Source organism: Nannospalax galili, unplaced genomic scaffold (assembly GCF_000622305.1).
Source record: "Nannospalax galili isolate Female #2095 unplaced genomic scaffold, S.galili_v1.0 scaffold717, whole genome shotgun sequence".
Classification (NCBI taxonomy): Eukaryota; Metazoa; Chordata; class Mammalia; order Rodentia; family Spalacidae; genus Nannospalax; species Nannospalax galili.
Window position 1 is genome coordinate 1441225 of NW_008339763.1, and position 24624 is coordinate 1465848.

The 24624-nt window shown below is 51.1% G+C and overlaps 2 protein-coding genes across 4 annotated transcripts in view; both read left to right on the forward strand.

The window, feature by feature from the left end:
* Zc3h3 (zinc finger CCCH-type containing 3) overlaps positions 1 to 16159 on the forward strand; it is a 101793-nt gene extending 85634 nt beyond the window's left edge. For 2 of the 3 annotated variants that reach the window (XM_029564234.1, XM_008834527.3), the window contains exons 10-12: positions 12950 to 13134; positions 13679 to 14025; positions 15672 to 16159. In XM_029564234.1, the coding sequence (XP_029420094.1) occupies positions 12950 to 13134; positions 13679 to 14025; positions 15672 to 15703 (564 nt within the window). In that variant the 3' untranslated portion in view covers positions 15704 to 16159. Of the gene's footprint in view, positions 1 to 12949; positions 13135 to 13678; positions 14026 to 15671 lie in introns of those variants that run through there. The other variant, XR_003849769.1, reaches the window with a different exon arrangement.
* An 8067-nt stretch (positions 16160 to 24226) lies between these two features.
* The window catches only part of Mafa (MAF bZIP transcription factor A), a 1900-nt gene continuing 1502 nt past the window's right edge, over positions 24227 to 24624 (forward strand). The window contains 1 exon segment of the mRNA XM_008834528.2: positions 24227 to 24623. Within this exon segment, the coding sequence (XP_008832750.1) occupies positions 24372 to 24623 (252 nt within the window). The 5' untranslated portion in view covers positions 24227 to 24371.

Genomic DNA, 24624 nt, shown 5'->3' on the forward strand with positions numbered 1-24624 from the left:
ATGGTTTTTTTGAGGCTATTGTGAATGGGAGGGTTTCTCTATGCTCTTTCTCCGATTGCTTGTTATTGGTATATAGAAAGGCTAGTGATTTTTGTGTGTGTGTGTGTGTGTGGATTAATTTTGTAACCTGCCACTTTACTGAAAGTGTTGATCAGTTCTAGGAGTTTTCTGGTGGAATTTTTGGCATCTCTTAGCTATAATATCATCTGCAAAAAGGAATAATTTGATCTCTTCCAATTATCACGCCTTTAATTTCCTGCTCTTGTCTTATTGCTCTTGCAAGAGTTTCAAGCACCATGTTAAAGAGAAGTGGACATAGTGGACAGCCTTGTCTGGTTCCTGATTTCAATGGGAATGCTTCCACTTTTTCTCCATTTAGAATGATGTTGGCTGTGGGTTTGTTATACATGGCTTTAATTATGTTGAGGTATGTTCCCTGCACTCCAATTCTCCTCTAGGACTTTGAACATAAATGCATGCTGAATTTTGTCAAAGGCCTTTTCTACATCAATTGAGAAGATGATGCGGTTTTTGTATTTGAGTCCATTTATATGATGTTTATTGACTTGCATATATTGAACCATCCCTGATTCTCTGGGATAAAGCCTCCTTGATCATACTGGATGATCTTTTGGATGTGTGTCTGTATGCAGTTTGCAAGTATTTTGTTGAGAATTTTTGCATCTATGTTCATTAAGGATATGGGTCTACAGTTTTCTTTTTGGTTGTGTCTTTACCTGGTATTAGTATTAAGAGTGATACTGGCTTCATAGAAGGAATTCAGGAGTTCTCCTGCGTCTGTCATTTTGAATAATTCAAGTAGTATTGATTGCAGATCTTCTTTAAATGTCTGGTTGAATTCTGCTGTAAATCCATCTGGGCCTAGGCTTTTTTTAGTTGAGAAGTTTGTATTATTGTTTCAGTTTCCTTATGTGTTATGGGTCTGTTTAAGTTGTTGATCTCTTCTTGGTTTAGCTTTGATGGTTCTCATGATTTTAGATATCCATCCATTTCTTTCAGGTTTCAAATTTAAAGGAGTATAGATTTTTAAAGTATTCCCTTATAATGTTCTGGATCTTTTGGATGTTGGTTGTGATGTTTCCCCTTTCATCTCTGTTTTGTTGATTTGGATTTGCTCTTTCTTTCTTTTAGTTAACTGGCCTAAGGGTCTGTCTATCTTTAGCTTTTCAAAGAACCAGCTCTTAGATTCATTAATTCTTCATATTGTTTTCTTTGTTTCTATTTCATTAATTTCTGCTCTGTTTCTTGTTATTTCTTCTTCTGATTTTTGTTATTTCTTCTTGTCTGCTTGATTTAGGTTTCATTTGTTCTTTTTTAATTTATTTTTATTTTATCTGTACGAGTGTATTGACTGCATGTATGTGAGTGCACCCGTGTTGTGCAATGCCGCAGAGGTCAGAGAGGGATTTGGACTCCCCAGGAACTGGAGTTAAGGACAGTTCATAGCCGCCAGGTGGGTGCTGGGAATCGAACCTGGGTCCTCTCCAAGAGCAGTCAGTGCTCTTAACCACTGAGTCATCTCTCCAGCCCCTGGTGTTGATTTTTAAGCTTTGTTGCATTGTGGTCTGATAGAATGCATGGAATTTCAGTTTTTTGTGTTTGTTGAGGTTTGTTTTGTGCCCCAGTATGTGGTCAATTTTTGAGAAGGTATCATGGGGTGCTGAATAGAAAGTATGTCCTTTGGTGCTTGGGTGGACTACTCGGTAGATGTCTGTTAAGTCTATTTGATATATGGTATTGTTTAATTCAGATGTCTCTCTGTTAACTCTCTGTCCCTGTTGACCTGTCTAATGGAGACAGTGTGGTATTGACATCCCATATTATTAATGAGGTGGGATTAATCTGTGTCTTAAAGTCCTGTAGTACTGTTTTTATGAAGTTAGGTGCACCAGAATTTGGTGCATATATGTTCATCATTGTAATGTCTTCTTGGTTAACTGTTCCTTTGATCAGAATGAAGTGACCCTCCTTATCTCTTCTGATTAGTTTTACTTTGAAGTCTGTTTTGTCAGATGTTAGAATTGCAGCCCTGCTTCTATCTTAGTGCATTTGCTTGGAATATTCTTTTCCATCCTTTCCCTTAAGGTAGTGCCTGTCCTTAGGGTGAGATGGGGTTCTTGCAGACAATAAAAGGATGGATTTTGTTTGTTAATCATTCAACTAGCCTGTGTCTTTTGACTGAGAAGTTCAGTCCATTGATATTTAAAGTTATTATTGAAAGAGATGTCTTGGTTGCCATCATTTTGATGACTGCTTGCATTCTTTGTCTAGTTTTGTGTTGCCGTAATTGTATTGTCATTTAGTTTCTTTCTGTTGCCCCTGGGTACAGTTGTTCCTTACTCCATTCTTTGTATTGCTTCAAGTACCCTTTGAAGGACTGGTTTCGTGGACATGTATTCTTTCAGTCTATTCACGTTGTGGAAGACTTTTCTTTCCCCTTCAACTATAATAGACATTTTGCTGGGTAAAGTATTCTGGGTTGGCATCTGTGGTCATTTAGAACTGGGACGACCTTGGTCCAGGATCTTCTGGCTTTCATAGTTTGCCCTGATAAATCAGATGTATTTCTGATGGGTTTTCCTTTAGATGTGACTTGTTTTTCTTTTGCAGCTGTCAGTGTTCTCTTTTTGTTCTGTACACTGAGTGTTTTTACTGTGATGTGCCGTGGGGAGTTTCTATCTATTTGGTGTTTATGAATTTCTTGTATTTGTATAGGGATGTGTTTCCTTTATTTTGGGAAATTCTCTTCTACAGTCCTGTTTAAGATCTGGTCACTACTGTTAACCTGAAATTCTTCTCCTTCCTCTATGCCTGTGATGTGTAGATTTGGTCTTTTCATGGTGTCTCACATCTGCATATTCCATTCCTGTGGTTTTCTAAAATTTTATGTAATCTTTGCTTGAGCTGTCCAGTTCTTCACCTTTATCCTCCAGTGTTGATATTCTATTTTTTATTTCATTCATTCCAGCGGTGAGGCTTTCTCCACTTGTTTTAAGTTGTCTTCTGAGTTTTTCACTTCCTTCTTCATTTCAGCCTGGGTTTTCTTCATTATTGTTGTTTCTTTTGCGACTTCAGTCAGACGTTTACCCCTGCTTCTTTTAGTTCTTGATTTGTGTGTGTTCTTTAAATTTGTTGAATTCCTTGATCATGTTTATGATTGTTCTTTTAATTCTGTGTCCTGCAGGGAGTTCTCCTTGTGGAACTCTGCTATAGGACTGGTGGAGTTTGGTGGGAACATACTGTTTTGGTTTTCCATATTATTATTTTTCCATTGCAATTTTGGCATGTGGATTTCTTTTGTTTGTGATTCTGGTATGAAACTCAAGCCTTCTTTTTTAAGTTGACGTCTGCTTCTGTTCGTATTATTGGTGTGCCTTGGTGTTTTCTTACTGGGTCTGTAGAGCTGCTTGGTCTAGGTTTCACGTTCTCTCAGGTTTTATCTTAGAGGGGACTGAAGGCTTCAGATCAGCTACTCAGGAGCTCCCACGGAGGACCAAGTCAGGCTCCAGTCAGGTACAATCAGGCTTCCTTCTAACGTCTGGACCCCTACTATTGGACAGCAGGCTCTCACTGTGCAGCCCTGGCTGACCTAGAACTTGCTATATAGGCCAGGGTACTCCTGAACTCACAGTGATCTGCCTGCTGGGATTGAAGGTGTGCTCCCCCATGGCCATCAAATACTTTTCTTCAATCTTCTTTCTCTCCTTTCTGCTTAAAAACTTTCCTTAATTACTCAAAAAAAATTTATTTATTTTTTATTTATTTATTTATTTATTTGAAATGGCTATTTCCAGGCTGGCCTCAAACTCCTGTACTGAGGTGATCCTCCTACCTCAGCATCCTCAGTAGTTGGAACTACAGGCTTATGTCACCATGCCTGGCTTATTACTTTTAGGGTAGATCCTCTATTTAAAAAAAACTTTTTAGGAGCTGGACAGATGGCTCACCAGTTAAGAATACTGACTGTTCTTGCAGAAGACCTGGGTTTGATTCCCAGCACTCACATGGCAGCTAACAACTGTCCAGTCTCAGGGGATCCAACAGCCTCTTCTGACCTCCGCAGGCACTACACGACACTGGTGCACTTACCTACATGCAGGCAATAACATGCATACACATAAAATAAAAATTATAAAAAAAATTTTTTTAAATTCTTTTTAAGGGGAGGGTATGTGTTTTGGGAAGAAGGATTTCCTCTGGCCCAGGAAAACCTTGAACTTACTTTGTAGCCAAAGATGCCTTGATCCTGTCTCTGCCTCCTGAGTAGTTTTTCTTCCTCTGATTTTTCCCTTAGTGACTTGAGGGTGTTTCTCTGGTAAGATTCTGGTTTGACAATTTTGTGGTTTTCGGCTGGAAAAATGTATCCTGTTTCCTTCCTCCTCATAGTCATTTTGCCTTTTTTCTGGAAAAAAAATTTTTGTCTGGTTGCTTTGAGGATTATTTCTGTGTCTTTAATGTTTGTGAATTTGACATGATATATTCTGGGAGGATATCTTAATCTATGATGTTTGAAGTTCACGCGGCTTCTTGAATTGTAGTTATTTTTCTTTCTGTATCAGCAGCTGCCGGAAGTTAGATCTTAGGCTATATTGCCCAGGCTCCCATCTGTCTCTGTTGTTCAAATCAGTTCATTTCTGTTCCTGCCTTCTGTCCCTTTTAGCCTACTGCTGGAATTTTTTATTTCGTTCATTATATTGTTCCGCTCTAGCATTTCCATTGGCTCAACTGGACCTCTTGTTCTGACTTGTTAGTTTGGAGCATGTTGATACTTGTCAAAACACATTTATGACACTGCTCTAAACCCTTGTCGGTGGTTCTGACACACGTCACCTTATGGCTGGCACATGTTGATGCTCTGAATTCCTTCTGAGGTTGTCCTTGCTCAGTACCTGACGCATTGTTTTTACTTAAACATGGACGTTTTATGTGTTGGTGGGGATGTGCTGCCTCATTATTGCCATGTAGCAATAGAGACTGCTTGTCCCCCACTCACCCTCCACAGACACTCTAAGGAGATGGGAAAACTTGGCTCCCCCTTGGCCTCCTTTGGCACTTCCTACCTGTGCTGAGCAGGAGTCTAGTCCACTGATCCCATGAGTGAGGCTGAAAGTCCTGCTGTCTCTACCCACTGGGTGCCCAGATGGCTGTGAGTCAGCTACAGGCCTGGGACAACTGAGGCAGAAGAAACCTAAGGACCCACCACTGAGTGCGGCGGGTCTGCAACCACGTCCTTGATACTGCGCTCTGCTGGTGTTTGCTGTCGTGATACTTAGTACAGGAACCACCCCATCTCAGCACTGGAAGACCTCCTATTTCTTTTTATGCTGTTCTTGGCTTTTTCCCAAGAAAATTCCCCTTTCTGTCTAGATTTGGGGCAGGGTGTGGTGCTGTGTCTGCCGTCTCTGCATTCGGCTCTCAGTCCAGCTCCTCTCTTACTGGGACGGCCAGGTTGCACATCTGCCTGGCCTTCTTAGAAGCCGCCTTCAGTGTTTCTAACACTCCTGTCATGGATAGCCCTCCTGCTTAGCAACCCACTGTTTCCTTCCTTAGCTCATCTTCATGTGGGGTTTCCCTGGCCTCCTGTTGTTTCTGATTGATAGGCCTTCATCCCAGTCTCCCTCCCAGAACCTCTTTCTGCTCTGCATGTGACCTCTTGCCCAGGCCCATCTGCATGCTTACTATGAAACCAGATTGCATGGCCAATCTGGCCCCTCCTGCCAGACCTGCCTGTGGAAAATGCCCTGGTAAAAAAGTACCCAGCTCCACCCTGGGCCTTGTGGCTACTGACTACCTAGCCCCTCCGTCTACTGTCCCCTTACTGAAGACAGAAGATGCTAGAGATGTAGCTCCATTGGTAAAGTACTTGCCTAGCTTGGGAGGAAGCCCTGGGTTTAGTCCTCAGAACCACATAGGCCTGGCATAATAGTGCATGCCTGTAATCTCAGTACTTGGAAGGTAGAGGCAGGAGGATCAAAAGTTCAAAGTTATCCTTTACTACATAGCAAATTTAAGGCCAGCCTGGGCTACATGAGATTCTGCCTCAACAGCAACAAAAAAGGATAGACGCATAGAAGCCCCAGCTCACTGTCCCTACCTGCCTCTCATCCCAGTTCCACACCTGGCTCATCTCGTTCTTTCTACCCCCATTCTGGTGTTCCCTGCTCTTCAATGTTATCATCCCTACGACCTCCCCTTAGTGGAGCCCTTGGTCCTTTATTGGGCTCCTTTCTTACAAACCCTTTGTTCTCCCTCAGCACTTACATAGCTGCTGTCCGCTGCCTCCTCAAACCCAGCTCACCACAGCTGGCGCCTCCTCTACCCGACTCCCTCCCAGCCTCAGGCCTCAGTCCCTACAGTCTTGAACATCAAGGCTCTTGAGTTTCCCTCTCCCTGGTGACAGTCCAACCCTGTCTGGAAGTAGGTTCTGGAAAGAGGTCTCATCAGAGTTATCCATTTGGGTTATCCAAGGGCCTTGCAACCGAAGTCCCCAATGAAGTCCCACTTTCTGCTCCGCCCCATCTACTGCTCCTGCCCTTGAGCTCAGATCCTGCCTTGGTAGGGTGTGAGCCTCTGGTGGCCTCCAGCCCCCTTAGAATGAACCCAGGCCCCATCTCGAGGCTCAGGCTCACACATGTGTGTCCCAGCACACTTTCCTCACTACTGCTGTGGGTCCCTTCTTCTCCAAGTCACGTAGAGACTAACATGGGTGCCCTGCCAGCCTTCACCTGTTAGCCTCGCCACCTTCTCTTCATGCCACATGTGTCTGCAGTTTCACACCCATCCTGCATTGCATCCAGTTCCGATTTCAGGGTGAATGTGGGTAGATGAGACAGATCATGCCAGGGCAGGACAACAAGAGTTGGTGAGGCACACTCAGAGGGGCCATCTGGACCGCCAAGTCATGGGGGCAGCTCCAATTTTAGGAGATGGGAATGAAGCTGCTGAGTGCTTTGAACAGGCCATCTGGTGGGGACAGTGCTGGTCATGACTCAGGGTTTGGCCTCAAGATAGAGCCCATCACTTCAGGAGCTGCTGGGGGGACAGTGTCAGGATAGAGCCCATCACTTCAGGAGCTGCTGGGGGTGCGGACAGTGTCAGGATAGAGCCCATCACTTCAGGAGCTTCTGGGGGGACAGTGTCAGAATAGAGCCCATCACTTCAGGAGCTGCTGGGGGTGCGGACAGTGTCAGGATAGAGCCCATCACTTCAGGAGCTGCTGGGGGTGCGGACAGTGTCAGGATAGAGCGAGCCCATCACTTCAGGAGCTGCTGGGAGTTGGGGGGGGGGGCGTCAAGATAGAGCCCATCACTTCAGGAGCTGCTGGGGGGCGGGGGGAACAGTGTCAAGATAGAGCCCATCACTTCAGGAGCTGCTGGGAGTTGGGGTGGGGGGCAACAGTGGCCCTGGGCTGCACCAGCTCTGGAGGTTGCTGTGGACAAGTTAGTGGAGACGGAGTATTCTTGGCCACAGAGGAACATGCCATATAGACCCTGCTGGTCCCTTTACCCTCCACACTAGCTACAGGAGCACAAGGTGCCTGCCAGTACAGTCCATCACCATACTTGTGCTGGTCTGGAGTGAGCAGCTGGTGGGGTGTGGGCAGTGGTCTTCACTGTGTAACATGCCCCATGAGGCAGACTGGCATCCAGAGCAGAATGTGGTCTGGTGCCACTGTGGGGAGCTACACTCAGAGCAGGATATGGGCAGAGCATCTGAGCCCTGTCTGTTAGGCAACACCGCCTGCTCAGAATGTATGTAACCAGTGTGGCAGACTTCTCTCTGCATCACCCCAGGGCTGCTCAACCTTCCTAACTTTTGACATCAGAGGCTTGGATGGTACCTCAAGCTGTTTACCTGTTTCTCTCCTCTGTTGTGAACCCTGTGTGCCTTCATTTCTGATGCTTTTGGTCAAAATGGGTATTTCCCTTTGGGCCCCTTTTTCTTACTGACTCTTACTGTTAATGAGTGAATATAAACATTGAAGAATAACTGCAAAATGTTGTGAATATTAGTATTTGACAGTGAATGGCACATCATCCCCATTTGTGTTTGTCCTTTCACGTCTTTATGGCTAGGCATTTTGTTCCTTCTTTATGACTTTTTGTTTGTTTTTGTTTATTTGAAACAGGTTATCACTGTGTTAGCCCAGGCTAGCCTCAAGCAGCTCACTGCAATCCTGCCTCAGTTTCTTGAGTGCTGAAAATACAAGCACAAGCCACCGTGCCTGACTTCTTTGTGGCTTTTTTTTTCCCCCTTCGGTCTTTTTGAAACAGGGTCTTCTGTAGCCCAGCTGGCCTGGAATTCACTGTGTAGACAAGGCTGGCCTTGAACTCAAAAGATCTGCCTGCCTCTGCCTCCCAGGTGCTGAGATTAAAGGTGTGTACCACCATGTCCAACTAAAAAAATTCTTAATTTTAATGTATATAGGATTGTTTGGTTTTTGAGACATGGTTTTGGCCCAGGCTGGCCTCAAACTACAGATCCTTCAACCTCAGTCTCATCAGTGATGGGAACTCAAGTACGGTCACCACCCCCTCTCTGGATATAGTTTTACCAGCCTCTCTCTTTATGGTTCGTACTTTAATGTCTTACTTAAGCGATCTTTTTCTGCCTCAAGTTATGCTAATTCTTCCTATCCTATTTCTTTAGCCTTTAGTCCAGAGCTGGGTTTTGTTCTTAGTGTGATGCAGGACCAGCCACATTTGCCACAGCACCTTATATTGAACAGCTTGTCTTTCCAAGTCGGCAAGTCTGCAGTGTCGACCTCACAAGCCAAGCTCTCCTGCACATTGGGTGGGTTTCCAGCTCTGTTATGCTCACGGTCCTTTGTGTCTAAGCAAATGTCACACCTGAAGTTTTAAAGTATTTTTTAAACATTTTATTATTTTAATCAAGTGTGTGTTTGTGTCTTTGTGTGTCTATGTGTGTGTTTACCACGTAAGTGTAGTACATGCAGAGGCCAGAAGAGAGTGTTGGATCCCCTGGAGCTAGAGTTATAAGACGTGTGAGCTACCTGACATGGGTTCTAGGAACTTAGGTCCCCTGGAAGAACAGCAAGCACTCTTAACTGATGAATCTCTCCAACCCCATTTCTTTTGAGGGGGGGGGGACAGCGTCTCACGTAGCGCAGACAGATGACCTTGAATTCTGATCCTCTTTCCTCAACCACCTGAGTGCTGAGATTACAGTCTCACACCACCACATCTGGTTTTGGGATGTTGGGGATTGAATTGAATTCAGAGCTTTGTTTGTGCTAGACAAGCAGTAAACCAACTGAGGTGTATCCCCAGTCCTGGCCCTTCATAGTAGTTCGTAGTAAAGGGCTGGAAGTAGCACAATGGTGGGGCCCTTGCTTGTCATGAAGCCATGAATTTGTTCTCCAGCCTCATGAAAGATAAATTCATAATAAAATTCATAAGAAAGCAAGTTCCTTTACCTTGTTCTTTGGGGGAGGTTCTCACTATTCTAACCATTCTTCCAGTAGTGTATTTTACTGTATGTATGTATGCATTTATTTATTCATTCATTCATTTACTTTGCATACACTAGGCAAGTGCTATAGCAGTGAGCCACACCCCTAGCTCAGAAGTGCATTGAGTTCCCCTCATCGAGTTAAGAAGACACTCGGCGTTGTCTGCTTCTTGTTATGGTTTTAAATTGGTTTTGTTATTGTTGTTTAAGGTTTTTTGTTGGGGTATTTTGTTTTTGTTTTTGTTTGAGACAAGGTCTGCCCATAGCCCTAGGTGACCTGGAACTCACTATATAGACCAGACTGGCCTTGATCTCAGTGATCCACCTGCTTCTGCCTCTCAGGTGCTAGGATTAAAGACATGCGCCACTATGCCCAGTTTATTTCTTAAAAAAATATTAGTTTGTGTGTATACATCTCTGTGAGTATATGCACATTTGTTTGTGGGTGCACATAAGCATGTGCACAGAGGCCAGAAGAGGACATCCAGTCCCTGGGAACTGGAATTATAGGCATTCATGGACTACCAGTTTATGTAGGTACTGGGATCTGAACTCTGATCCTCATGATTGCTTAGCAAGTACCCTTAATTGACGAACCGTCTCTTCAATCCCATGTTTTGGTTTTTGTTTAAGACAGTCTTAAACTTGCTGGATCACAGCTGTGGCCCCAGGCCTGGCACATAGCTCTGATTTGGATTGTTAATCTGTTGTTCAGGGTGGTCAGAATCAAAGTCTGTCTTTATCACAGGGAGCCTTCCAGCCACAAAAATGACACTTAAAATTACAATAGAATATAGTGGACTAGGGTTGTGGCCCAGTGGTAGAACTCCTGCCTGGCATCCATGAGGCCCTGGGTTCAATCTCCAGTACTGTCAAAAAGGGGTAGTATTTTATCTCATTTCTGACTGTTCATTGGTGTGTGGGAAATCAATCTTTGTTTTGTCTCCAATGGCTTTGCTTCATGTACCTGTGGGGATTTGTTGTTGTTGTTTGTGTTTTTTTTTTTTTTTTTGGTCTTTTTGAGACAGGGTCTCTCCTGTAGCCCCAGCTGTCCTGGAACTCACTATGTAGACCAGGCTGGCCTTGAACTCACAGAGATCCGCCTGCCTCTGCCTCCCAAGTGCTGGGATCAAAGGTATGCATCATCATACCCAGTTACCTGAGGTTTTAACTGTAATGATTTGTCTGTAGATTCTCTTGGATTTTCTACATAAACAGTCATGTTGTTTGTAAGCAATGAGGGTTTGTTTTTCTTCTCCTCTTCCCTCTCCCCCTCCCCCCTCCTCCTCCTTCAAGTCGTAGCACATTTCTCTTTTCACACCTGTATTGTCTTGGACCTAATATGTGTAGATTAATGGTGATGGGGGCTGCCAACCTTTCCCCTTGACCAGTGCTGCTTTCTGGAAGGGTTTGTTTGCTTGCTTGTTTGAGACAGTCTCACTGTGTAACCCTGGTGAGCCTCTCTCACAGAGATGCACCTGCTCCTGAGTGCTGGATTAAAGACATGACCCATCACATCCTGCTGAAAAGTTCTTTATATTACGGATAATAAGGAAATTTCTTTCCCTCTCACTAATTTGCAAAGTATTTCAACTTCAAGTTAAGGTTGACTTTTATTAAGTAATGCTTTTATTTTTCTTGAGGTGATCTAAGACTCTGTCCTTTTGGCCTTCTACTAATTACCGCTCATCACACCCTGTGGTCTGTTTCCTCCGTGCTGATGTCCAGGTCTGAAGTGTGAGATGGATCCCATCTTTCTCAGACATTTTCTTTCTCATCATACCTCTTGGATGATCTGAGGAAGTGCTTTACATTTCTTCCTAAATATTTGGTGGTTTTGTGTTCAGGATAGCACGTCACCAGGAGCACACATGTGTAAGGAGAGAAGAGAACCGAAACAGATGAAAGTTGTTCTTAACTCAGAACATCAAAAGGTTCAGTGTGTAATCAGGGGGTAATAGAAGGCCATGTTCTGTGTTCTTCTGTTTCTGCTGAGTTCAGAGTCCAGCACATTGGAGCCCTGCAGCATCTCCACTCATACCTGTAGGAGCCTCTGAACCAAGCTGTCATAGCTTTGATAAAACATGTCTGAAGGGCACTTGATATCATCTTACTGTCAGTGTTCCCACTGTGCACACCTGTACTGGCTCACATACATGCTGACAGTGAATTTTTTGGTGTCTGGCTACGCCAGCTCTTGTCCGTCGCCCTGAGTTTCAGGGCCTTGTGTCACTGGCTGGGCCCAGTGCATAGGAGCTCATGTTCCCTGGAAGTGTGAGTAAGTGAGTGAATCCACGGGGGTGGAACCTTGCCTGTGCCTGGTTGCTTGTGGGGCAGGCAGGGTGCCCGTATCACAGGAGTAAGTGGTGGTGGGCACTGGGGTGTTTGCTTTGGCCACCTGCTCTCACTATACCTCGATTCAAGTGCTGAGGGGAAGGGTGTTTCCTACATGAAGTGCCCAGCAAGGCTTTGTCCAGCTGCTGGGAGCAGGATAAAGAGACCCCCACCCTGCAGATTCCATCAGGAGGCTGTGGGTCCTGGAAGGAAGTGGCTCTAAGGTCATGAGACCAATTTTCTGTTGGCCTGCTACTCTACACCTGTGATTGGGCATGGCTGGTTAGAGTTACTAGGCAGATTCTATGAGTTTAGTGGGACGTCCGGGGCTGCCTGTTGCCTGGTCCAGTGGGAGGTACTCCAGGCTAGCTGGACTCTGTCTGCTGAGTTGTGCCTACCCTTTCTTATCTGGAGGGTGGGAGACCCTTCCCTTGAAAAGGCTTTGGACTTGCAGCAGAGCTACATAGTAGAGTTCAGGAGGTCTGAGTACCAACCCCCAGCCTTGGGCCTCCCCCTGCCTGAGCTCAGCCTCTGTGTACTGAGCAGAGGGTCCTGGAGCCACTGGTGGGGTCTAGTGGGCAGAACTGAGCCTGAGCCTTTGCCTGGGACACCTGCTGCCTGGCATGCCTCCCCTTGCACGGGTATAATTAGCCCCACAACAGGTGCCATGGGTTGGGTGTCTGGCCCAGCCCTGACCCAGTGATGCCCCGGCCTTAGCCGACCTGCCTTGCCTGCTGTCCTGGGCTCCAGGCCTGAACCCTGTCCCATGAGGTCCCCTGAGGCCTCAAGCCCCACCCACCTTCCTCTGCTCCCAGCACACCCACTGGATTAGGGACAGGATGTCATCTGGAGGAGGCAGGCAGGCAGAGCCCCAGGCTGTGGCCTGGCCTCAGGCTCTGGGAATCCCCAGCCTGGCCCTGGCCCTCCCTTCAGTGCATGTCCAGGTGGAACCATTCTGGCCTGGTGGCTTTTCCTTCCCGCAGGCAGCCTCTAGCCCTGAGACCTGGTCAACAGCCTATAGGGCCAATGGGCTCTCACAGGACTGTGCCTGGCTGGTTCCCTGTGCTCTCTGTGTACAGCCACAAGATTCTCTCAGCCCCACCTGCTGTTGTTCTTCCCCCAGTGCAAGAAGAAGCACACACTGCTCTGCCCTGACTTTGCCCGAAGGGGTGCTTGTCCCCGTGGTGCCCAGTGCCAACTGCTCCACCGTAACCAGAAGCGACACGGCCGTCGTGCAGCTGCACCCTCTACCCCAGGGTCCAGCGATGGAACCCCCAGAGGCAGAGCCTCAGCTGGCCATGGACTGAGGTACAGAGCAGTGGGTGAGCTGGAGGTGATCCACCCCTGCTTTGGGGAGTCACGACCCTTTGGGAAATCTCACCCCAATGCTTTGGGCTTCAGAGCCAGAAAGGAATCTCACTTGGAGGCAAGAGCTCCTGAGGTACTCACACCCTGGTTCCTGACTGTGAACAGAGCCAAGAACAGCCCCCAGCCTGTGCAGGAGGGCTTCCAGAGACCCACTCCCCAGGAGAAAGGGACAGGAGCCCCCAGGAGGAACCCATATCTTGTGGAGTGTGGGATGCCCTGCAGGCAAAGCTGAGGGCCCAGAAAGTGATGAACAGAGCTCAGTGTGGAGCTGGAATCCCAGGCTTCAGCCTCCATCTGCCTCAGGCCCTGGAAACAGCCTGACCTTGGGCATGACCATGGGTCAAGCTTGGACCTGGTTAGACATTCCAGTGACTTCGAGGGTGGGCAGCGGAGGTGAGAGGCTGGGGACCCCGTTGTTGGGACCAGTGTCCTGCGGGTACCTAGGGGGCAGCCACCCGCCCTCACTTCTCCACATTTCCTGCAGGAAGCCCTCTGCTGCCCAGCGCCCTACCAAACAGATGCCCAGCGGCCCAGCCTCCAGGACTAGAGCTCCAACCTCCCCTCCCCTCTTCCCAAGGGTGTTAGCCTCCACCTTTCCTTTGTCATCAAAGGCCACTGCTGCCTCCTCCCCCTCCCCCTTTCCCTCTGCCAGCTCCCCCACCCACTCCTTGGACCAAGAGGAAACTGCCTCCGGGACAGGTGGGTCAGGCTCAGTGACAGGCTCCAGCAGCCTCTGCAAACTGCCGTCCTTCATCTCCCTGCACTCCTCCCCAAGCCCAGGAGGCCAGACTGGGGCCCAGGCCCCCAGGAGCCCCCGCACCATGGACTCAGGTAAGCAGTGGCCACTCCTGGGGTCTTTTTAAATGCCCACTTTAGGGTTATCTCTGGGTGGAGCCTGGGGAGTTAGTGTATCAGGCAGCCAGGGCAGGGTCAGTGCAGAGCAAGCACAGCAGTGGCCGCCTTGAAGACCACCCCAGCGAGGGCTGATTTAATTAGAAAGCACCCATTTCTGTTAATTTGTTCTGGAAGATCACCACGAACTCCTGGAGAGAACAGATGTTCCCTCTCCCCAATGAGCGTTTGGGGCTTGGTAAATGGCTCCACTCAGCCTTGTTTAGGAGAGAAAAGAGGATTTTATGGCTGCAAACGACCCTTTCTGTAAACATTTTACAGCTCTCTGCGCGTTTGAGTGACGATAAACCCCACGCAGCTCGGCGGGCTGCAAATTTGTGCCATACGGCTATCATTTTATTGTCATATTTCATGGTCGTAACGTTAATGGAAGATGCTTGCTGCAGGCTTCTCTAACAGCCCCGCTGAGCACGCGGAAGCGCCTGCTAGAGGGGCTGCCTCCTGGTTATGTCCTCCTCCTTGGGCACAGAGCCCATGAAACGGGGCTCTCACCCACTGGAATCTGGGTGGGGCATCAGGTCCTCCCAAGTGGTGGCCACTGGGGAGCAGCGGGGGACCCTGAGGCAACTTGTGTTTTTTAAAGATCAGGAACCCAGCAGTTAGTCCCAGGTCTAGAGGAGGCACAGGGTATGAACACTACTCTTGGGCAGGCCTAGAAAAGGCTCCAGAAACTTCCTACGGCCTGTTCATCCAGGAAAGGAGCTGGAGGGGCAGGCGTAGCCAAGCCTGAGATAGTATGTCGGGAAGCCTGGCTGTGCCTGCTGAAGCAGCCTAGAGGACAGATGGGGCTAACCTAGCTAGCTATGTACATGGAGTCTGCAGGCCCAGGTCCAGCCACTTGGGCCTTCTAGCTCTGAGCTGGCCTAGCAGTGAATGGAATTAATAGCCTTGAAGAGAGGAACTCCATGAGAGAGGTTTCACGGGGTGCATGGGCTATGCTGTGTGGCCACATTGAAGATCTGTGGTCAGGAGGACACTGGCACCTGGGAGAGAGGTGTGTGAGAAGTAAGCTCCTGTCAGGCAGAAGCCCCCAGGACATGCTCCTCTGTCCTCAGGCCTGCTTCAGGAATCCTCTTCTTTCTCCCTCTCCTGCTCCCAGACCTTGTCAGCTTCTCACTGATAATTCCACTTCTTTGAAGCCACCTGCTTGCACACTCCGGCTTCCCATGTGCAAGCACACCTGCTTTGTCTGTGTCTGGCAGGCTTGTTCCCAGGTGTGAGTGTGGTGTGTGCCTGTGTGTCTGCATGCACCCGTATTTATAGCTCAGCTTACAGAGTGTTGTGGCTCCCACCTATGGGGCTGCCCAAGCTGCCACCCGACCCAGGAAGACCTTGGCCTGGCAGAGTGCCCAGGCCTCCTTCCCTTTCCACCCTTCAGGGGAGGGCTGGTGGTAGGGGCTGGAGAGACAGATGGGAGCTAGAGGACAGGCCAGCTCTTTGTAGCCCTGCTAATAGGCCTGGGCTAACAGTGTTCCCAGTCCTGAGTCTCATCCAGAAACTCTGGGGTAGGAAGGTTCCTGGGCTGAAGTGGCTTGATGCCTGCCTGACCTTTGCTCTCCATGTAGGGAAGCCACTACACATCAAACCACGCCTGTGAGGCCCCCGGGGACCAGCCCACACCTACCTCAGACCCTCACCCCTGGAGAGGATGGAGGCTCTACCCACCACTGTTCTGAGGAGGAGCAACCCACTACGGAACCCAGCTGGAGCCACACACAAGGGGCCACATAGCTCCACCCATCTGGCGCTCAGTCTTCAGATGCCTGGCTGTGCCCTGCCAAGTCTTGTTCTCCTCTCTCAAGCCAGGCCCCTGCCATTCCCTTCCCCCTCCACCCCTCCCAGGCACTCAGCCTCACACCTAAGACTTGTTACCCACTCCCCACCCCTCAGGGTGCCATGTGGGGCTCACCCTAGCCTGTGCCCTGCAGTGAGTGGGGCAGTAGCTCTGGGACTTGTTCCCCTAGCCCTCCCCATCCAGGACTCCTGCCCAGGGAATAGGTCACAGGCAGACCTCCCTGTTAGGCATTTTATGTCCAGCAATAAAGGTTTTGTCCTGTGTTGAGCTGGACTGTCTTGACCACCACACAAGCACAGGACCCTGGACCTGCAGGGGAAAGGGGCCAGCTGGAAAGCAGAGCCCTCCACCCTCTGGCAGGCCTGCTCTCTCTGATTCCAGGATGGCTCAGAGGGCCAGAAGCAGCCTCTCTCCATGGCCAAGTCAATCTGATTGGGCTTGATGGCTGGGTTGGGGGTGGGGGGACACTCTACAGACTTCAGACGTGGGACAGGCTGGGACCAAAACACCTTGCTTTCCTGGGGAGGAGCATGACTTGGATCAGCCTGCCCTCTGCAGGTGTCTTCAGAAGGCTGGGCTTCTCCCACACGGATGCTGGAGGGCACAGGGTCACTTAGGTGCCCCCTCCCAGGATGAAGCATGACCCCTGGAAGAATGTTCATGGGCCCCCAGTGGTACAGGCCAGTAGCCTCCCAGTGACTGCTCTGCTGTGTTGGCGTGAGTCAGCTGTTGCCCTGCCTGGGCCCACACTCCCTCTACGACTCAGCACCCACCCTAAGGTACTATACAAACCCCTCAGTCTTTGCTGCATCAAGTCTGTCCTCTGGGGTGGCAGGACCCAACCCAACCCACACACAGGTGGGAGAGACCTCTGCCTGCAAGAGCATAGGAAGTTAAGTATACAGTCTCACACTTCACTACAGCCCCTGTCAGGAAGTGAGTCTCCTGACCTGGGCCTCCAAGGAGTGCACTGAGGCTGATCCACAAAACATATCCAGCAGAAACAGGCCCACTCCCAGCCACACAGCCTGGTATCCCTTCCCAATCATCCCATCACTAAATACTGAGACCCTGCAGCAGTGGATTGGGAAGATGGTGGGCTCTGGACTTGGACATGGCCAGGTGAAAAACCCTAACGTCATCCAACATTGACGTGAACCAAGCCCCTGCTTCAGGGCCCCTGGCTTGATGAGCAGGACCTGTGGGAGGGAGGCAGGGGGTGCAGGCAGTTGCTTCTGCTGGCAGGGACCACCTAGGCCAGGTGTCCTTGCCTGGAATGCACTGTGGCTCTTGGACGCCTTGTTAGGTGGTCCCTCTCTGTCAGCCACAGCCTGGGCCTTGAGTGGACAGGCTATTGTATAGCCTCCCTCAGCCTGACCTCCTTCCCTGGGGAGCCAGGGACCCAGGGTCAGCATTAACAGAGAAGGGGTTGGGGCACTGCTGGACTGATGTCCTGGACTTGGTGGGTGTGTAGCTCAGTGTAGAGTGCTTGCTTATAGTATGTGAGGTTCACTGAAGTGTCCACACCATAGCCATCCAAGGCCATTGGCCCCTGTAACAGCCTACATGGATACCTCTGTATCTTCCCCATGCTCCTGGGGTGCACACCTGTGAGACACTATGAAAAGTGAACCAACAGCATACAGAGATCTGGTCTCCCTCCCCTCCCTGAGTGGAAGGGACAGCGGGACGTTTACCTGCAAGACACCAGCTTTCAGCAGCTGTTCCCTCCCTCCCTGTCCCTGCTGCCCTATGGCTGACTCTCCAGAGGTTGGCAAAGGGACACAGGCCAGCTCCTCAGGCTGGACTCCTAGAGGACTCTGACTTCACGGTACGCTCTAGGTGAGCACATCTTCCTGCCCATTCTCATTTCCCCACCAAGCATCACCTCAGGTAGGCTTCTGACTAGTCCAGTGGACAGCTAGACTCAGTGCTGGCACAGCCTGCAACAGCCATGGTGGTGGGGTTCAGTGGTAAGAGCCCATCTACCTACCCGCCTGCCAGAGACCATGAGACCTACCCTGAGGAGCTGCTCTTCTGGCCCCACCCTTCTGCACCATGGCCAGGGCTTACCAAGAACCTGACAGAGGTACATGCAGCTTACATCTCCACCAGAAGTCTTGATGGATGGGCTGGAGGCCCTTCACCCCACAGCAGAGTGACCAGCATGCAGCCTGATTCTCATGATTTCCCCTTCAGGTCCTAAGGAGCTGAGACAGGAGCAGCAGCCAGTAGGGTGACCTCGTGTGGCCTAGTGGACAAGCCTGACAGAGCCATGCAGCAGGAATTCATCGTCCCTAAGGCTGGTCCCAGAGGCCAGCAAGACAACCCTATACAGCTCCCAGGCGAGGAGTCCTCCCGATTCTGATCAGACGCCAGGGGCTGTTGCTTCCTCTGAATTAGATGTGACCCCGGAGGGGAACAGAGTGGAGGGCCCCTGAGGTAGAGGATGTGCCTGGAGGTGTATAGCCTGGTTCTGAATCTCTGTGTCTGGAAGAAACGGTGGCCAAAGACTGGCCTGACCTTCCTGAGGCCTGGTGGGAAATGTGTCCTTGGCAATGGGCCTCTTGGTTGGGTTTTCTGCTCTCTAACTGATCTTCCCTTGGAGCGTCCTCACACCGTACCATTGAGGGTTACTGTCTGACCCCATCTCCAGAGGGCTTGGCCATGTTCCTTGCTAGGTGTGTACTACTAATGGTACCTCATATGTAGCCAGTGACACACAAGTGCAGGACTGAGGACACAGGTGGGGCAGAGCTCTGACCCCAGCCAAGGACTCTCACTGGAAGCCTGGAGTCTTTAAGCCAAACCAGCTGTGTGCATGTGTGTGTGTGGTGGAGGTATATATGTGGAGGTTATGTGTAGTGTTGGTGTGTAAGAATCAGAGGACAACTCCTGGTGTCTGTCCTCAGGTGCCTTCCACCTGCTGCTTGTGACATGGTCTGTCACTGACCTGGAATATCACCATGTAGGCCAGGCTAACTGACCTGCAATCTTCAGGGATACACCTGTCTCCACCTCCCATCTCTGGTGATGCAGGTGTGGGTTGCCACATCCAGCTATTTATGTGTGTTCTAGGGATCCCATCTCAGGTCCTCAAGCTTGTGAGGCAGGCATTTTATTGACAGCCATCTCCTCAGCCCAGCCCCTACCACCACCCCCTTTTTTTTTTGTCTTTTTGAGACTGGGTCTCCCTGTAGCCTCAGCTGGCCTGGAACTCACAGAGATCCTTCTGCCTCTGCCTCTGCCTCTGCCTCCCGAGTGCTGGGATTAAAGGCACGTGCCACCATGCCTAGCTCTTCTTAAATGTAAAGAATCCTTTTCCTTGGCTGCCCTGGGATTCTAGGCAGTCCATGCCTAGAAAGCACAGAGCCTGTCTGTGGGATAGTTTTTCATTCATCGTTTTTGTTTTTTCCTTTTGGAACCCAAATATGTTTTTTCAATATATTTTAATTGAATTTTTGTGCATTTCAAACAATTACATCTCAATCATATTTAGACCTCGTCCCTATCTGTACCCCCCACTGGATTTTATGTATTCTGTCATATATGTTAAGGCCTATCGAGTTAAGTTTGTGTCCCCAGATGTCCCTTGGTGTGAGTCCATCCACTGAAGCCTTGGTCAGCCTATCTAGTGTCGCTCCCTTAAAGACCAACTCTTCCCTCACCCAGCAATTATCAGCTGCCAATAGTTCAGCTAAGGTTGGGGCCTCCTGCCCGTTTCTCTAGTTTTACGCTGGGCTTTTGTCTGGTTTGAGTTTGCGTGGGTCTTGTGCATGCTGTCACCATAGCTGTCCATTCCTAAGAGCAAGTTCTCAGAAGCCTGGAAAAAGAGACAGTCTTATCCCAGCCAGGCCTTGAACTTGATCTGTAACTGAGGACAACCTCCCAAAAGCTGGAATTATAGCACCACGCCCAGCTTATGAGGTGCTGAAGATCAAACCTTCATGCATGATAGGCAAGCATTCGACCCACTAAGCCATATCTCTACCCGAGACAGCCTTTGAGTTTCTTAACCTAGCATGGTGGCACACACCTGTAACCCTAGCACTCAGCAGGTGGAGATAGGAAGGTCTTGAGTTCAAGGCCAGCTTGTACTACATAGTGAGACCCTGTCTCAAAAAGAAAAAAGAAAAAGCAGTTTTGCCTAAGTGTGAGCACTCACTGCCATACCCAGTGGCTGTGTTACCATGAAATAAACGCAACAGAAACGATAGGCCTACACATCACACATGGCACAGAGTGCTTTCTGATGTGACATTCAGACGCGCCACCTACCATGGAACTTAGACCAGCCTTGCCTGTGGCTTGCCCTGTGCTATGACCATCCCCCAGTTGGTGCCATCCAGTTGTTAGACTTGCTGAGCTACTGAGCTGAAAGTCGGGTGTGCTAGGTCCAAAGCAGGCCAACAGCAAGCACAAGCAGCTGCCTCAAATAGCCTCAAGAGGTAGGCAGAGGTGGTGGTTAGGAGCGGCATGATGAGCACCCCAAACTCCCCATCACTCCTCACATCAGGCCAGGCCCCCTCTAACTAGAGCACTTCAGGGGGGCGCTGTACCCTAAACGGTTTCCCATGCTCCCTGCCAGCCCCAGAGTCCTAATTGTGATCCAGTCACCCTGTCCACTCTGCCCAGCAGTTATTCCCAGTTCAGACGCCTTCCCATGCATGAGGGCTCGTCCCTCCCCTTCCTCCTGTCTGAGGCGCTCCTGTATCCCCAACTCTCCCTATACTTCACTAACACCAGGCAGCCTCCAGCAGGAAGTCAGCAACTGCCTTATACAGTCGAGAAATAAATTCTAATAACCTAGCCTGCTGGAGGGCAGACTCCACCATGTCCCAGATGAGACCACAGCCCGCTGCAGTCTGGATGACCCTAGCAGGAGCCCCAGCCAGACCCTGCCTGTGTTTCTGACCCTGATGCCCTGAGACAGTGAACAAACATGTTCTTTTTGAGGTGCTGAACCTGTGATGCCTTGTGACACAGCAGGAGGGAACTAACACAACGTTATAGCTCGGTTTCTGTCCATTGATAATGAGCAGACTGCATTTTCCAAAAATGCTGGGACAGCACCCACAGGCTCTTCCTCCGTGTTATTTATATGACATGGTGTCAACTCTGTGGCTCCTAAACAGTAGTAATCTGCCTCACTCCCTGGGATCCCATGTGGAGCCAGTTGCCATGAGAGGAAACTCAACCAGCCACATGGAGCAAATGTGTGCAGATGCCCCAGCTGCCCACGTGGGTGTAAAGATGCTACTAATGAAGCTGTGCCGTTCATCCTCCCAGCTCCCAAGAAGACCCCACCCCAACAGTAGTAGTAAGTTGTATTATGCAACCAAGCTTAGCAGCTTGTCCCCCTGGATGGGTGATCCCTGACACCCTAGGTGCTCAGTAAAGATCTGTGGCATACAGTTAATCCCCAAACCACCAAGGCATTCTTTGTAGTGTTCTGTGAGGACTAGAAGTTCATGTGGGAAGCACTAGGAAGACATGGGCCTGGGAGAAGTCGCTGCAGAAGGGTTAGGGTGCTGGGGTCCTGAAGCCAAGGCTTACGGAGTGCCTGTCTTTTTTTCTGTCCTCAATCAGCCACCATTAGTAGCCAGGGTGGTGGGCCTGGGCCATCACTGCCTCTCTGGCCCTGGAGCCCTGGAACCCCATACCCCCATCCTAGGCTGCTCTGAGGGAGGAGTTTGAACCTCCTGTTCAACAGCTCCAGCAGGCACCTTGGCCACTCTGCTCACTGTGAGTCACCAAGGTGGTTCTGGGAGAGCTGTCTGCAATGTGGTTGTAGTGCCCTCCTTACTCAGCCCTCCCTGCCTCTCTCTGTGACCTGCTGCCCAGTCCTCAGAAGGTGGACCCTGCATGCCTCCTCTTCTGCCTGGCAGGTTCTTAATCAGGTGCTCCATCCCTTCCTTCTGTGGGCAAGGAAACACACATGTGAGGTGGGAATGGTACAGGAATCTGTGTTCAAGTAGGAAGTGAGGGGTAGCAGATAAGCCAGCATCCCCAAACATCACATTTTAGAACAAGAGTCCACAGTTTGGTAGTGGCTGAGCATCTAACCTTGAGAAAGGTTCTGGGTAGGCTGAGAACTAATCAGCAAGGCTACTCCAGCCACCAGGACCTTCTTGTATCTCTCAGAGCCAGGTGAGGCATTTGGAGGCTCTGGGGGTGGGCAGCTTGGGCTAGGGACCGGGATCTGAGCCCCCCTGAGAGGGTTAGCACCAGCCTGGTGGTCAGGGTCCTCCATCCTCACAAGATTCCATAATGTTCGCTTGCCTGCAGCAGGCAGACTGACAAATGCCAGCGTTCTTTCTCTGCTCCCTTTTTAGTATGCCCACCGCCACATGTAATGCAGTATCAGGTATGCAGTTTATCCTTAGAGACCTGGGCTTCTGGGACTCTGACCCCAGGCCTCTTGCTGGGCTGCAGATGACTGTTGGTTCACTTGGTGAGACCCCTGGGCTGCAGATGACAGTTCCCTTGGTGAGACCCAATACTGTAACTCAAAGTCCCTTTAGCCACAGGAGCACAAGAGGATTCACCACCTGGCCAGTCAGTGTCTGACTATGGTACTCAGCATCTGGTGGGGCCATGGCTCTGCAACCTGATACAGGCCGTCTTGGGCAAAGCCCATTACTTTGCCCAGTTCTGTTTCCACATCTGTAGAATGGACATGATTTCACCCAGAGGATATCTGTGCCTGCCACCTCACTATACAGTCCAGAGACTGTTGCACCAATGTCAGGGTGAGGATTGGAAGCTTCCTGTGAGACTGGCTGGGGGAGAGAGGCCCTGCACCGTTCTGGTGCTTTTCTTGGTTTTCTAAAGCCCCAGCCCTGCACAGAGGAGAGATGGAGAGACGGGTACAGCACAGGGCACTATGGGAAAGAGCAGCTCACTTCTGCCAGGCGTTTTTTTTGTTTGTTTGTTTGTTCGTTTGTTTCTGTTTTTTCTTATAAAATACAGACACCTGTTGAGGGACGCAGCACCATGACCCCCTGAAATATCCTGTGCACACAGTCCTAGTCTTTCTGCGCATTACTTTTAAGATTTACTTTTTAACAGTCAAAGCTGTCTAACAGCAATACAGAGAATCCAGAGGGAGACCCCTCTCCAGGTCGTCCCACTGCTACTCTGAGGATCGCTCCACTTTCTTCTCCTTCCATGGGGGTGGGGGGTGTCACAGAACTCACATTTGCATGTCACCCTCCTTGGTGTCCTCGCCCGCCGGAGCAGAGTCTGCCTCCCATTAGGTGTGGTCAGGCAGCGGGTGCGAGGGCGGCAGCTTGCTTCCCACCTGTCACCCCATCCCCGCTCCCACCCAGCAAGGCGCCTCCAAACCGCAGCGGGGGGCAGCTGGGCCTGAAATTCCTTGCGCGATCTGTCTGGCAACCCTCTGGCAGGCATCCAGACCCTTCAGCCCACCCACAGGCTCGGGGCCCCACTGCGCAGGCAGTTCCTAGACTCACCCCCCGCCCCCCGCACCCTCGACCCCGCGGCGGTCCATATGCACCCCTCTCCATCGCGGCGCACGCTCAGAGGCCAACGGTCCCCACCGGTGCATCCCGCCGCCCGAGGTGCCAGTAACTTTGTTGACTGAATTCCTGAACCCGCCCTAACCGCGGGCTAAAAATAGCGGGCGGTCCCGGGAGGGCGCACAGAGTCACCGGAGTCAAGCTGTTTGGAGGTCCCCGCTCTGCGCGCCCAACTAGCCGGGTGCGGACTTCAGAGCAGCGTGCGGGGCACAGCCACCCAGACCACCTAACGATACCGAGGGGGGCCCCGGGCCGCTGGATCCCTGGCTGCCGGACCCGGGGACCTCAGGTCGCCCCGGGCAGAAGTCGGCCGCCGGGCCTCGCGCCCTCCGCCGTGTAGTCCCACGTGGCGGCCACCAGGGGGCCCTGCCCACTCCTCTTGCCAGCGGCCCATCCCCACCCCTTCCCACAGCTGTTTCCCGCAGGAGATTGACAGCTGGGCTCCGGGTTGCCATGGGGATAGGCAAATGAGGGCGGCAGGGCTGGGGCTCCGATTGGCCCGGGGGCGCGAGCCCCCTCCCGGGGAGGCGGACCCGGGCGCCCTGCTCTATAAAGGCCTGCGCTGGGCCGCGTTCCTCCAAGGGAGGCGGGGCCGGTCTGCAGCGCGGGTGGGGCGCGGGGCGGGGCAGGGGAGCCCCGGGCGCGGCCTGACAGCACCGCCGGGCCCTGACGGCCGAAGACCGGGAGGAGGAGGCGGAGGAGCGGGTCCCGGAGCCGGCCGGGGGCCCGCCCAAGAGGCCCGGCCGGCCGCGTCCCCCGCGCGCCGCCGCAGAGTTGACCGCACGAAACTTTTCCTCGCGTCCTTGGGCTCAGCTGCCAGGACCGCGGTCCGGGGGGAGCCAGGCGGAGACAGGCCCGCGGCTCCCCCCACACCCCCGCCGCCCGTCGGGGCACGGCCGGGCGCGGCGGCGGGGCTGGGGCTCCGGGCGATGGCCGCGGAGCTGGCGATGGGCGCTGAGCTGCCCAGCAGCCCCCTGGCCATCGAGTACGTCAACGACTTCGACCTGATGAAGTTCGAGGTGAAGAAGGAGCCGCCTGAGGCCGAGCGCTTCTGCCACCGCCTGCCGCCCGGCTCGCTGTCCTCGACGCCGCTCAGTACGCCCTGCTCGTCCGTGCCCTCCTCCCCTAGCTTCTGCGCGCCCAGCCCGGGCACCGGCGCCGGCAGCACGGGCGGCGGCGGCG